The 14,761-nt window shown below is 40.6% G+C and overlaps 2 protein-coding genes across 4 annotated transcripts; one reads left to right on the forward strand and one right to left on the reverse strand.

Annotated features, from left to right (window-relative positions):
* Positions 1 to 25: 25 nt before the first annotated feature.
* Positions 26 to 6,668, forward strand: CIB3 (calcium and integrin binding family member 3). 3 transcript variants are annotated; one of them, XM_035348054.1, is made up of 7 exons: positions 26 to 84; positions 1,319 to 1,455; positions 1,786 to 1,820; positions 3,498 to 3,609; positions 3,979 to 4,126; positions 4,922 to 5,117; positions 5,609 to 6,668. In XM_035348054.1, exons 2-7 carry the CDS (start codon positions 1,405 to 1,407, stop codon positions 5,628 to 5,630), a joined length of 564 nt encoding a protein of 187 aa, XP_035203945.1. In that variant the 5' UTR covers positions 26 to 84; positions 1,319 to 1,404; the 3' UTR covers positions 5,631 to 6,668. The 3 variants fall into 3 exon arrangements, with proteins under 3 accessions (XP_035203945.1, XP_035203946.1, XP_035203944.1); XM_035348055.1 differs by lacking the exon at positions 26 to 84 and adding an exon at positions 1,031 to 1,180; XM_035348053.1 differs by lacking the exon at positions 26 to 84 and having other exon boundaries at positions 1,031 to 1,455.
* A 1,921-nt stretch (positions 6,669 to 8,589) lies between these two features.
* Positions 8,590 to 14,521, reverse strand: RAB8A (RAB8A, member RAS oncogene family). Its single transcript, XM_035348052.1, has 8 exons — positions 14,356 to 14,521; positions 14,025 to 14,085; positions 13,189 to 13,249; positions 12,704 to 12,781; positions 12,144 to 12,233; positions 11,988 to 12,053; positions 11,395 to 11,445; positions 8,590 to 10,597 (listed from the first exon to the last, which is right to left on the reverse strand). Exons 1-8 carry the CDS (start codon positions 14,477 to 14,479, stop codon positions 10,505 to 10,507), a joined length of 624 nt encoding a protein of 207 aa, XP_035203943.1. The 5' UTR covers positions 14,480 to 14,521; the 3' UTR covers positions 8,590 to 10,504.
* Between the last annotated feature and the right edge of the window lie 240 nt (positions 14,522 to 14,761).

A 14,761-nucleotide genomic window follows, 5' to 3' on the forward strand; every position in this document is an offset into this window, starting at 1 on the left:
CTCGGCTCCGAACCGAACAGACCCAGTATGAAGCGTCTGGTGAAGAGTTTGAAGTCAAGAGAAGGGCTACGAAGCTGGTGAAGGGTGTGGGACACAAGTCCTGTGAGGAGGGGCTGAGGGAGCTGGGGGTGTTTGGTCTGGAGAAGAGGAGGCTCGGGGAGACCTCATTGCTCTCTACAACTACCTGAAAGGAAGGTGTGAGGAGCGGGGGGTCGGCCTCTTCTCACAGGAAACTAGTGATAGGACTAGAGGGAATGGCCTCAAGTTGCTCCAGGGGAGGTTCAGATTAGATATTAGGAGACATTTCTTCTCAGAAAGAGCAGTCAGGCATTGGAGCGGGTTGCCCAGGGAGGTGGTGGCATCACCACCGCTGGGGATGATTAAGGAAAGGTTGGACTTGGTGCTTAGGGACATGGTTTAGTGGGTGACATTGGTGGTAGGAGGACGGTTGGATCAGATGATCTTGGAGGTCTTTTCCAACCTTAATGATTCTCAGATCTTCGCTTATTTTAAGCGAGGCTGGTATATCTTCACCACAGGGAGTAGATTTGGCCACCAAAATGTCAGACACCAGACATACCTCCTGGGCAGACGGAATGAAGGACCAAGAAATGAAGATTTGCAGCCTACCTGTGGGCAATAAATCAGGCAGCCCACCACAGCCATAGTAGTGCTGTCAGGTCCACCCTCTGCCCTTGTGTTTTGTGTTTCATATAGCCTTTACCAGCACATTTCTGTTTTTATGTATAACCTGCATATTCACATGTATTTTCAGTGTAAAAAACATATATTTACTTACATGCATGTCACATTAATAACCATTAACCAGTGGTAATTTATATTAGTAGATAATGGGGGAATAAAGAGACTGAGAAGGCTTCTTAGATACTACCTCAAGTGCAAACTACCATTAACATCAGCAGACAGTACACAATGCATATTACAGAGAAAATTAGACAAAAAGGACAAGAGGTTACTATCACTTTCCCTAGTTTTTAGCATCTGGTGTTCATTCTTAAAGAAGGACATTGCTAACACTTTTCAGGTACTTTACCATATGAAGGAATGAAAATGCACAGTCCATGAAGTCTGCTTGCAGCTCCAAAGACACAAACAAGAAGCTATTATTTGTTTGGCTAAATACTGTAATGTGAGTCTTTATTATGCACACAGGAGATAGGTGAGTGATGCTGGATAAGAGCCTTGAACAGTCAGACTAGAGATTTGATGAAATGCTCCTATTATGACTCCTTGCAGCCTGTGGAATAGGGAAGCTGGTTACTTGATCCTCTGCCTTACCTGAACCTCATTGTTGTAGCTTTTAATATCTGAATATCCAGACCAGCTATAAAGGTGACTTTGAGGAAAGAATGATGGGACTAGACTCAGCAGTCAGAGCCAGAAATGGGCAACAAGCAAACCATTTTCACTCCAGAGCAACTGGATGCATATCAGGTACAAAACAAACTAAATGGTATTAAGACAGAATATTGAATAATGGTAAATAGTTTTTGTTGGTGGTGGTGGTGGTGTTTTTTTTTTAAGCAGTCTCTTTAAAAATTACTAAATAAGAGTATTACATTGCAGCAAAGGTTTTTAGGAACATGCTTGGATTCTTACATCAAGAAGGGTTATAAAATATAAATTATATGCCAGAAGGAAAGAGTATTAGTGCTTGGCCACATACATTACAATATAATTCCATTTGAGTCACTGTAGTGGAAAAGTTAGGGCCAATGCATGCTAAAAATGTCATTACATATTATGTCATTTCTTATTTCATAGGACTGCACGTTCTTTACAAGGAAAGAAATTCTGAGGTGAGTCTTGTGCGTGTGTTTTATGTATAAAATGGAAATTGCTACAAAACAGATTACATATAGGATATTAAAAAAATTGAAAATGTATTTATACAAAGTTAAAGATTAAAGTGATACATTTGGGCAATGTGCTATTTTATTTTAATTTTATTTTATCTTTTTAGTTTATAAAAACTATGTAATCTGCCATAAACTGAGACAGAAATCTAAATTTTATGTTAAGGTACCAGTCTCTATGCCAGAAATAAGTGTAACAGAGTATATCTTAGTGCGTACGTTGCCATTGGTTTCTGCATTCCCTCACCACATTTATAGTCAAGAGCTTCAAAGTGTACTGTTATTCACTGGGACACGTAGCCTGTTTTATGAAATCATAAATGATTTTGTCAAATGTTATTCACATTTTCTTCACGTCTTCATGTAAATAATTAGTATTGGTACTCTAAGGTGCATTTTTCCTGGAGCCTTCATGAACCTCATCAAATACTCCCTTCATCTCTGGCCACAAGATCTACAGGTTTTGTATTCTGTTCATATGAGACTGAGAGTCTACACTGAAAACTTGAACTTGTTCTCCTATCATAAATATACATACATTTACACAGATAGTAACATACATAACACTGAAGTTTCATTGTCTTTACTAACCCTTGGGCATATTAACAGAAAAAATAACTGTTCATTCAGTTCCTGCATCTCTCAACAGGTCATCAGACATTATTTGCTAATCTCTCTGAAGCACAGAGCATGAATAACAATTTTGTGCAAACGTCCCTCTTTAGATCCTTGATATCCATGTAAGAATTCAATATCAAATAAAATATGAATGCATCTGTAATAACTGAAATCTAAATCTATCTGCCTTTGCATGTAGTAAACAGATGCCAGAACCTCTGTGTCACGAATAAGACATTTATTATTGATAAGGATCCCTTTTAAAATTCTGCCCTATTGTTTTGTTGATAACAGCAATGAATGGGATCCTTTAGCATAAAGAACTGAAGCAGGTAGCATGCTGAAAAAGTAGTAAATGCATTCAAATGACTATGCATGTTTTCTGTCTTCCAAACCTCAGTTCTATGGAAAAATAGAGATACACGGAGTGAAGAAAAACCTGCTAGAGTTGGTCCCAGACATCTCTTTCCCTAACTATGACTTCAGTCATCCAGGGTTTTATTCTGACATTTAAACTGATTCTTTCATGCTCCAATTTAAGCCCATTATTTTTGGTCATCCTCATTGTGGACTTGAAAAACAGATCCCTTTTGCCTTAAAACGCTGTTTTGTGTGTTTGAAACCTGATTAAGTGGACCTTCAGGTTGACGGTCATGTGCCTTGTTACCACGTAGAAGCAATGTAGAAGTGAATCTGAAAGTATGTGAAAACTCTTTTTTTAGATACACCTTATGTAGGGCCTTGGCTGCCCAACCTGCGTAAGCATTTTTTTATACTTCTGTAAGCATGAAGGCTTTGTATTTTTCACCGCTTATACTATGTTCTTTTTAATATTGTCTCTTCCACCAATAACTACAGGGCATAATAAATGTTATTTAGAGACTGATATCATCCCTCTGGTAAAGGATGCAGAGTGTGAAGAATGAGACAGAAAAGGCAAACACATTAATCTCAGAGGTCTAAATAACTTGTTCGCTAAACGAGCCTTTCTTTCTATTTCAGACTGTTTTACAGATACCGAGATCTTGCCCCACAGCTAGTTCCACTCGACTACACCGATAAACCAGACGTGACACTTCCCTATGAACTCATTGGCAGCATGCCAGAGCTGAAGGTACAGACCAAAGAGCACAACAAGAATCAAGTGACACATTTCAGTTTAATCCACCCGTTTTTAAATAATTCATTCAGTACTAATTGCTGGGAGGATGAAATACAAATAAATTTTGGCTACTGAAGTCAAGACTTTCTGGAAGCTTCTAGTGATTCCTTGAAAATACCCTGAAATTGAACAGAGGTTGAAGCAGCCGCAGCTGTGTCTAACTCTGATAAATTAGACAAGAACATAAGAGCCAAAAAAAGAGTATTTGATTGCCAGAAAGGGGTTACAACAAAAACAGTCTTGCTCGAGTTGTATCTTATCTCCACCGAAAGAAGCATTAGTAAAAATGACCTTCCCTCGCTCCTCTGTTCTGTTTCCCAGGACAATCCATTCCGCCAGCGGATAGCTGAGGTTTTCTCAGAGGATGGAGATGGCAATATGACTTTAGATGATTTTTTGGACATGTTTTCTGTGCTGAGTGAAATGGCTCCCAGAGACTTAAAAGCTTACTATGCTTTTAAAATTTATGGTGAGTGACACAGGCAAAAAACTTTGGGGAAAGCCTGTAGCTGCACATAGGAATGTAAAATAATCCATTTTGCCACCAGAATGTTTTCTAGTTAATGTGTTTTTAATACAGCCATTCTCTGCATTGCATTCAAATACCCATTCTCTCTCCAAAAACTCCTGGTCCTTTATACCCTCTTGTCTCTATTCCTGTTTTATTGGGGTTAGGATTTACTATATTTTCAACTTGAATTTATCTGCAGTTTTCAAGAACTGATAAGCATTTAAGAAATACTTCTGTCTGAGAAACTGCATTGAAAAGTGCATCACAAAGGATTTGGTTGCCCATAAAGCTGCAGCGTGGTTTTGACTGGAGTTAGGTGGGGATCACACTTCTAGCAGTTTTCTCCAAGGGCAAATTTATATACATAAATAAATAAAATATTGTGATTCAGCTAAATCTTACAGTGAACCCCCACCAAAATTGAAAAGCCCCTTCTCTAACTTGCTGTTACTGCCATTTAATTCAGTAGTACTGATTTACTAGGATGATTTAATTATCGCTAGACTACGTTTAGCCATTAAGCTATTCACGATTGTTACCTTAGGTATGATAAAGAGACATGAGACCAAGATTTTTATTTTGTTCTCCTCGAATTTTTATACAAATACATGTAACTTCCTATCTCATTTGAAAGTTCTGCCTACATCAATACGTTACGGCCTGGAAACTAAGCCCTTCCTAGTAAGTCTTGGCAGTCAGCCACGTGAAATAGTGACCTTTCTTGCATTGAATTCATTTTGTTTCCTCTGACAGATTTTAACAATGATGACTACATATGCAAATCAGATCTGGAGAAAACCGTTAACAAGCTGACCCGCAACGAGCTTACCCCAGAAGAAGTTCGCCTTGCATGTGAAAAGGTGATTTATGAAGCTGATCTGGACAACGACGGCAAGCTTTCTTTGGAAGACTTTCAGCATATGATAATACGAGCTCCAGATTTCCTCAGGTAATATTTGCTTTTAATTATAACACATAATTGCTCTTAGTTTTTTTGTCAGAAGTCTCCAAAACGTGCATTTCCTGTCTCCTCAGCCATTACGCATCGCTAGTCTTCCCTGGCAGTTTCTAGCAGAGCTGCCAGATGCATGAGAAAGCACGGAGGTTTGTATATGACTATTGTTTTTTGAACCTCCTGTGTATTTTTTACATGATTAAAAGTCCCAGTAACTGTAATAGTTAGTATTAGCACTTAGGCTCCATTGCTAAGTATATGAGATTAGTTCAGTTGATGTGTAACATTGTCCAAGCCTGGGTTCTGATGTGTTACAGCATTCTAAATCTTCCATTTGTTTAATGTAACTATTCCTTGCAAGTGTTCAAAATAGTTTCCAGCTTATACTACAATCCTAGGGTTAATTGTAGTGAATCCCTTTGAACGGAGTACACTGGTACATAACTTAACATTGCTTCCTGTTTTGTTTGTTTGTTTTTTAATAGCACATTTCACATTCGAATCTGAACCTAGAAAAACCTAATGATAGAAGTGCTTCTTGAAACTGCAACAACTATTGTTTCTCTCGAGACTACCATCCATGAGAGTGATAAATGAGGACCAGAGATGACGATTTCTGGAAACAGAACCAGTCAGAGTACACTTTCTCTTGTTTACCTCTTTAAAAGGAACAATCCATCTTCATTGAAATTTCCCTGTAATTTCACAGAAGGTGTGTGTTTTTCTAAAATTGTCTATTCCTGTCCCCTTCCCCCACCAGAGCAAGTCTGGTATAGACAGTGATATAGAAAACAAACTTATTTTTAATTTCAGATATCAGCAGATAGGAAAGGAGGAACTTGTATCAAATTCTTAAAAAATAGCTTCTAAAAAAATCCTAAGAAAATACCCCACTATCCACTAAAAACAAAACCATTATAGACTCCCACTACATTCACAAATCCTTATACCATTTCCTACTCCTTTTCCCCTGAGAGACAAATCTAGTTCTAGTTTAGGAAAACATATTGCTGCCCACAGAACTTGGTTTTCCTTAAAAAGAGTGCAGTAAGTACTCACTCAGCTCAGGTTTTGAAGTCCTGAGAATGCCACCTACTTTGAAACTAGTTTTAGAAAAATCACAGTCAATTCAAAATTGTGTAAGCAATGCCTCTGATCAGCTTTACCAGTTTTAACAAATGGTTCAGTGAAACAATTTGCTTAAGTATGCTCCTAGTGCGTCACAGAAGTCCATTACGGTTCTGAGAAGGGTATCAGGAAGTGCGCTCTATTTCCGAAATTGTAATGAAAAGTCAGCATACTTTAAACAACAAAAGACGACCCTATCCCAGATTCCTGTCACTCTTTTCCGTTTTTAAAAATGTCCTGTTTTCCACACGAGAATCCAAACGTGTTAATGATTAACGGAACTGACAAACTAATTTTTTAAAATTCTCTTTTCATAAGAAGTTTATTTATGCAGTGCTCAGGGTCCTGTACAACAGAGTAAAAACATACATACTGTAATAAAAACAGTTTTGTTTTTCATACAAACATGAAAATCAATGAGAAGTGTTTAAGAAAGCAGTTGTGGGAAGGGTGGCAGTCAAAAGTGGTCATTCTAAACACACAGTTTACAGTTGCTTTTTAAAATGCTGGTTCCCTTAAGTTCCCTTCAAAAACAAAGTCTTAAGTCCCAACTCATGCTCAATTTAGAGCATGATTCCTGCTGAAAGGCCAGAGAGACCAGCCTGCTAAACATGTATTAACTACAGAAACAAGAACTCCAATGATCAGTGAAAGAAATGGGTCAAAGAATAAGGCAGCCTGAAATAATCAGACTGCACATTACCATTAACGTTCAATTGAACAGATCTTTATTTCATCTATAAACGAGGACACAAGTTAGTCATCACTCTTTCCCAGCCCCTACGAACTTTTAGCAGAAATGGAGACCATTAAGCAGCCATTTCTCCATTTCCTCTCCAGCTTAAACCCCATCCATTTCAAGTCCAAGGGAGCAAGAAATCACGGTAGCTTCTGAGTATGAGCATCAGCCAAACACATCGCCACCACGATAAAACCCTTAACAATTGTCAGTAAGATGATTAGCATCCCACATGAAAGTAGAGACCGAATAATTTTCAGCAGCAATAAAGAGACTTACAATAATCCATAGGATTTATAAATCTGAGGCTGAAAGTCTGACGGTGGCATAAGGCTCTGATGTCAAAGAACATTAGATGTGCCTATCTGCACAGGAACTAGACGACGTAAGCATTAAAACAGCAGTCCCACTGTTTGTTGACAGATAAGCTACGGACAGTTCCACACCTGAAAGGGTGAAGACTATCTGAAAAATCGCAATCAGCCTCAAAAATAAGGTCAACCACAGAATTCTATGATACTCATTAAAGTAAGGGAGTTTTGAGAACATGCTCAAAAATGGGTTTGTTTCTCTACAAACCAAGTGTTAATTGATTACCTGACATTTTAGTGGTACTTAGACACTGAGAATGCGTAGCAAGAGCATCGTTAGCTTTACGGATCTACTTAAATTCCTGTTTTACAAATTCTGTATCCAAATTCAGATTTTTTCCATCTTAGTTAAAGAAAGCTTACATAAAAATACATTCCTGTATTCATTTACACAGTACCTCTTTTGATCATTGTGTTTTCATAACATTCACGCTTAAAAACCACAATTTAGTTATGTGATGGGAACATCAACTGCATATTGTACTTATCCAACATTTGATGTCAGCACTTAGCAACACATAGCCAAGCATACATGCAACTGCAGTGTCTTTAACCTTTCCCTGTCTTACATTTGCATTCATATTTTGAGGTTTCATATTGCTTACACTGATATAATTTCTGCGAGTCTGTATACCCTAGAAGTACAGTGATGACTGTAGGTCACAGTAACTGCGTGAAACTTCCTGAGATCGGGCAATAACATAATTGTTCCTTGAACAAAACCAATCAGTTTGGAAATCATGCTATAAATTAGGTATATAAACACGTGCAACAACCAGCGTAAGTTTAAACAGAAGGTGTTCACAGACAGAGCTAGTTTTTAATGCAAAAGAGTAACATAAGAGTTGGAAAATGGGGAATGAAAAACAATTCTATCCTTCAAGTTTTATCCACTTTTAAGTTAATGTGGTATTTCTTTCTCATCTCAGGACAAGTTATCTATTTAGATGCTTTAAACAGGCAAGACCCACTGTCGTGGTGGACAGCCCCACAATATCAAGTTAGATTAACCCCTGATTTTTCCAGTGATTTCCAAAAATAAGTCTGGCCGCAACATCTGGCTATATTAAAGGAAAAGGATAGATGTGATACAAACCACGTTTACTACTAAGCCAGAAACAAATCGTTAAACAGATCTGTTTTGTGTACAGCATTCAGACCATGCCTGAATCACCTCCCCAGTTTTGCCCCAGTAATTTCTTGAAGCATAGTCTTTTATTCTTTAAAAAAAGCATCCTTATATGAAGATAGTAGCGTTGCTTGCCCAATCTACAGCTGTGTATTACCTACCCTTTGAAGCACACACTGATTTTATCCTACAAATGCATCTGCATGTAATTCAGTATGGTGCATGCTCACCACGTCCTCACTCTAAAAAGCCACAAGCAAACACACAAACAAACAAGAACAAAACATCATAAGGTACTGGTTAGAGGAAAGTCTTACATATGATTTTAATAATGAACAGAGCTCATTTTAATCTGCTAGCTGTTAAAAGAAAGAAGTTGGTGGCATATAAAAAGTGTTTTTATAATCCAGTAACTTACGCAATAAAATTTCTTTTTATTTTAGAAAAAGGGGCAATATTCCTGTTGAGCCCCATTGCATGCTGCAGATTTATAAAGTTTAAATATCTATCAGATTCGTAATTAACTACAGTAACACTTAACAGTGCTACTTTGAGGCCTGAATGTAATACCACAAACTTGAAGAAAGCAAAGCTGGTAAGTAAATTCATTAACTTTAAGATGAGCTTTAATTTTACCCTTAAGTGCAGTTGTCAATGTAAACAAAGCAGCACGTTAACAAATCCAGTGAGTTGCAGGACACAGGTGACATGTTCATTTGGGTCACATTTACCAGAATTCCAATTACTTGACAGCAGACTTCTAAGTAGATTGCTCTTACTGGCTCCTTTTATCAATCTAACTAGAGTCAGGCTTACAGCTCGGAACTGAGAGCAACTGGCTACCTAGGTGCTTTACTAGGCTGTTACATTTTACACATCGGAATGTACGAGACCATGTTTATAAGAATAAATATTTCCACTGAGAACTAAATATCATTTGCATTGATGCACGCTATTAACAGGTTTGCTGCTGCTTGGAATCTGAACTGATCGATACACTGCAGCAAGGCAAATCTCAGTTTAAAAAGTTTTCAGAAAGTGTTCATATGTGCAACATTTATTTGCATATGTGAGCAAGTGTGCATGAGAACACACAACTGGAAGCAGTGCAATACATTTTCTTGTCACAATTTATAACTAGCTACTACATCATGACACTTCTGGAGTCATTCTCAACTGGAGAAGGAAAAGCTGTCCACTGTGATGTTATCTGCTGAAATACATGTCCCTGCAGTCTGTTTCTGCAAAAACAGACCACAGATCGTTTGCATGGGACACACTGTAGCTATTATCTCCTGTTAAATGTGTGGATTATTTAATTAAGCATGGTCATCTTTAACACAGATAAAGAAATTCCTGATGGTAAGGAACCATTACATCTACAGTACTTTGTAGAATAGATTCCTTTTATTTTTTTACTCTAATTGTACTTGTGGATTGTCTAGAAAAACACAATTGAGTAATTAGGCAGATTAAGGATTTACTCTGTAGTAGCAAAATGATGGAGATGTAGAAAGCTTCCTTCTACCTTCCGAAAAGGTATATATACACCTGTACTGCTTGCTTAAGTGCATTTATTTGATGTTCCGATGCAACTGTTTTATATGCATCTAGATATGGATATGCACATGTATCATGTACACATACCTGTCCTTTATTAATATTGGCATTTCAGTTTCTTATTTTGATCATAACTTAATCTATTTTGGATACATTACAGATATGAACAATAGGATTGAAGCCTGTCAGCAAAGGTGCTATTACAGGTCACGTTTGATCTGTATTCCCTCTGCTAGACAATACACATGCCCAGTGGCAATCTGACAAAAATAAACTTGTTTCATCTCCAAAATTGAAGAGTCAGACAATTACTAAAATAAACAATTTCTTATTCAGATGGTCACAAAGTGACAATGTGTGTTGAAAATGCTAAGTCCACAGACAGAGGAAGTCTCACTCAGAACAGGCACAGTCCAGTTCAGTTGAGCAGATGCTCAGATTAAGGCCGTGTCCCTCACAGAAGAACACATCGGAAAAAGCTGCTTTTCTTTTGCTGGTCTGGTGTGATTTTGACTCCCTGGTTGCTGCCTTGTGGGCTATTGCCTTCCTGAAGATGCAAAGAATTTCAGTTACATTTTTATAGTTAACAGCTTCTAGTACTGTTGTAAGATCTAGCATCCATACGTCATCTATTTGTTTTGTTGAATCAAGCCTTTCATTACACAAAAAAGGTAACTAGAAATCAGCAGGAGTCTTCACTCATTTATTTGCCCCTTACATCAGCCGCTATGAGAAGTCAGAGAACTGCATCTGCTACTTTTGGCTTTGACTAACACGTACTGTGCTTATCCTCCTTTCCATAAAATCAAAGGCAGATGAGATTAGAAAAATTATAGGACGTCTGTTTCTTGTTAAAATACCTCAGAACTGTCAGCAAGACCCAGAATATTACAGCTCTACCAGCATGTCTGGTCACATAAAGGTAGAATGTTCAGTAAAAGTAGGTGCAATCTTCATTAGGTTAATTTCAAAAGGAACAGTGTTATGAAGTGTGCCTCCTGTACTTCTAATTTGTATAATTCAGTTCTCCAGACAGAAAGAGCAAGAAGTATCATTAAACTGCTGTGCTCTACCTTTCACTTGGCTTTCAGTAAAACAAACAAAAGAATTTTATTTAGAAAGCTTCAACTGCTGAAACGAATTCCTGAAACGCAGAGACCATTGTTTATAAGCCAAGGCAAGAGCACAGCCTGTGAAAACTAAAAAAGTATTTCTGTAACCTTCGGTGCATCCCCCATGAAAGATGCCACAAAATGTTTTTGACTCACTGTGATAAAGTAGTTGGTATTTGGCTTTTTTCTTCCCCTCTTTAAATAGGGATTGGACTAAGTAAAAGTTACTCACCAACTTCTTGTCCATTTTTGCTTTGATATCTCTGGCAAGAGTGAAAAATGCCTGTAACAAAGCCGTTAGGGTGACACGGTTAACAGCTTGTGCTCTAACAGTTCTGTTTAACAACAAGCTGCCTTCCCGACCTTCTACACACACCCAGCTCCTGAAGAACATTTTGTTTCTAGTTCTGCCCTTCCCACCTCCGGGTTTTAATGCTCCTTCCCCCATCTGTATCTTTTCTAACTTCACTACCACGTCTCTGTGTAAGGGCACGCACCATCCCCAGTGGGGTCACGCCCAGGTTTTATATTGTGGCAAAACGTCGTCCTCTGCATGCAGAGACAGAAGCCCAGGTTCTGTAGGGTGTTGCTCTAACACTAGTTGCTGTAACGCCCTCGTGTTACAGCCTAAGTACCAAGTTCAAGTTAAATTATTTAGCTTAATGTTGGTAACACAATGCCTTTACAGGATGCGAGGACATGTATTTAATAACACATCTGAAGTGTCTAACAATTGAGTTTTGCATACAATCAGGATGAGCAAGCTTTCTTGTTGCTTGCTTGCACTTATTATAACATACATAAAAGAAAGGTTGCAGTACTTACATTCTCTATGTTTATATTCGCTTTTGCACTGGTCTCCATAAATTTAATTCCAAAGCTGGCTGCAAGCTGAACAAAAGCAAGTTTCATGTTAGTTGGTAACTGCAGGAACAGCTATACGTACAACCAGGTGGGTGGAGACCGGGCTGTAGCACTTACCTTCTCCCCCTGCTCTCTAGAAACTTGTCTTTTGTCATTTGCATCACATTTGTTCCCAAGGATCATTTTTTCAACATCCGGAGAGGCGTGCTGAGGCAGAAACAGACCAAATAAAGGACTTATTTTTTTGTAGACAAATATTGACAAGACGATGATTCAGGTCATCAAGTACTTAAAATAGAGATGGTGGTGCTAAGCATTTTCTGTAGATTTATGAGCTCCCCCGAAACACCTGATCCCAGCAGCTTACTGCAGGCATTGATAACTCAGTGTGTGCTGCATAATGCCATGACAAGCAGACTAAGAGCTGTCAAGAAAACATTACCTTATAGGAACCCTACTCACTACAAGGACAAAAGCTTGCTCCTGTGTAAGCATAACAAATTACTGTTAACCAAGAATTTCTACAAGTATTACTGATTTTCATTCAATTTATATTCCACATAGCCTTCAGCACCGTAATTTTAAAGATACATAACATTTCTGAAGCATTTAACTTCTTAGTATTTTTGGAAGGGAAAGAGCATCTTCAATATCGAGTAAGTAAATACAGAAATTACCTCTTCAATGTTCCTGACCCAGTTCCGAATATTTTCAAAAGATTTTTCATTGGTGATGTCATAGACTAACATAATGCCCTAAAGATTAAGGAGACAGACACCTCGTTTCAGCATCAGTTTAAGCAACAGTTAAAGACTTGTCCGTAACAGAAAAGAACAGCTTAAGCAAGGCTATTAAAACAAAAGGTGCCTCAGAGCTGTACGTAACATTTAATTGCAGTTTGTATCTTGCTAGATAAGGCACACCGGGCGCGTATTTATAGCGAGTCACTGTGGAAATCCAACTCTGGGGCCTTCCACATTGTCCCAGTACAGCTCCAGCACCACACTGAGAAACACGAGCATGACTGTAAGCATTTACCCAGGTCAGAGTTTACATTTTGGAAGAGAGACAGTTACGCACGTCCCGCATTACAACCCAGCTGGTTTGATTGTGAGAGCTGCACCCTTTGGTTTAGGTTTAGTGCAAGCTGTGTCGCTCCTACCATTGCTCCCCTGTAGTACGCTGTTGTGATGGTTCGAAATCGCTCCTGCCCAGCTGTATCCCTGCAACACACAGAACACAGCGGGGCTCACACAAACCACCCAAGCTACCAAGTTAAAGCCACCAGATTTTTTAATTAAATAAAATTGAGCCAGTCTTTACATGTGCTAGAACTAGATTTTTGGTTTCTATGATAACATAAACTGCTGAGAAGCATAATGGGGAAAAAAAAGATGGTAACGTCACTACTGCACACCACAGAATCACAGAATGTTAAGGGTTGGAAGGGACCTTGAAAGATCATCTGGTCCAATCCCCCTGCCGGAGCAGGAACACCACCTAGGTCAGGTCACACAGGAACGTGTCCAGGTGGGTTTTTAAAGTCTCCCAAGACGGAAACTCCCCAACCTCCCTGGACAGCCTGTTCCAGTGCTCTGTCACCCTCACCGTGAAAAAGTTTCTTCTCACATTTAAGGGGAACCTCCTGTGTTCCAGCTTGCACCCATTGCCCCTTGCCCTAACATTGGGTGTCACCGAGAAGAGCCTGGCTCCATCCTCCTGACGCTCACCCTTTACACGTTTATAAACATTAACAAGGTCACCCCTCGGTCTCCTCTTCCCCACGCTAAGCAGCCCCAGCTCCCTCAGCCTCTCCCCCTAGGGGGGATGCTCCACTCCCTCCATCACCCTCGCGGCTCCGCGCTGGGCTCCCTCAAGCAGTTCCTGTCCTGGAACTGAGGAGCCCAGAACCGGGGGCAATATTCCAGATGTGGTCTCACCACACTGACGCTGCGCTACCAGACCTTAATTCACGGAAGTGCAGAAGGAAAGCCTTACCAGATCTGCAGCTTAATTCTCTTCCCATCTAGCTCTATGGTCCTAATTTTAAAATCGATGCCTGGAACGAGAAACAGCCGCGTTACTTCCCGCCTCTCCGCGGACCGACCTCACGCGTTTCCCCCTCACCGGCTAGGGCCGGGACTTTCTCGGAGCACCGCACGCGGAGCCTCCTTCACCCACAATCCGGGCCCGCGGCTGCCGACACCGGGGACACCGCGACACAGCCCCGGCAGCCCCGCAGCGACCCGGGGCTGAGGCGGCCCCGGAGCGGCCCGAGGACGTGAGGGGGGCAGGGGAGCGGCCGTGAGGCGCGTCGGGGGGCCCGTACCGATGGTGGAGATGAAGGTGGCGTTGAAGGCGTCCTCGGAGAAGCGGAAGAGCGCGCACGTCTTCCCCACACCCGAGTCGCCGATGAGCAGCAGCTTGAAGAGATAGTCGTACGTCTTCGCCATCTTGCCCGGCCGCCGCCCCGCCCTCCGCGCCGCCTCATAGGCCGCGCCCGCCGCCCATCACCGCCCGCCGCCTTCCCATTGGCTGAGCCGAACGGCGCGGCTCTCGCAGGACCCGGCAGGAAGGGAAGGGAGCCGGCGCCTCATTGGCTTCGGCTCGGCGCGACGCGATTGGGCGGGGCGTCACGTGACGAGCGGAGCAAGGAGCGGAGGCGGGGCGGGGCTGCCAGAACCCTTCAATGGCCGCCGGGCACCGCCAGCGGCGGGGAGGGGGGGGGAGGACCC

The sequence above is a fragment of the Oxyura jamaicensis genome, chromosome 28, assembly GCF_011077185.1.
Source record: "Oxyura jamaicensis isolate SHBP4307 breed ruddy duck chromosome 28, BPBGC_Ojam_1.0, whole genome shotgun sequence".
In the NCBI taxonomy this organism is placed as follows: Eukaryota; Metazoa; Chordata; class Aves; order Anseriformes; family Anatidae; genus Oxyura; species Oxyura jamaicensis.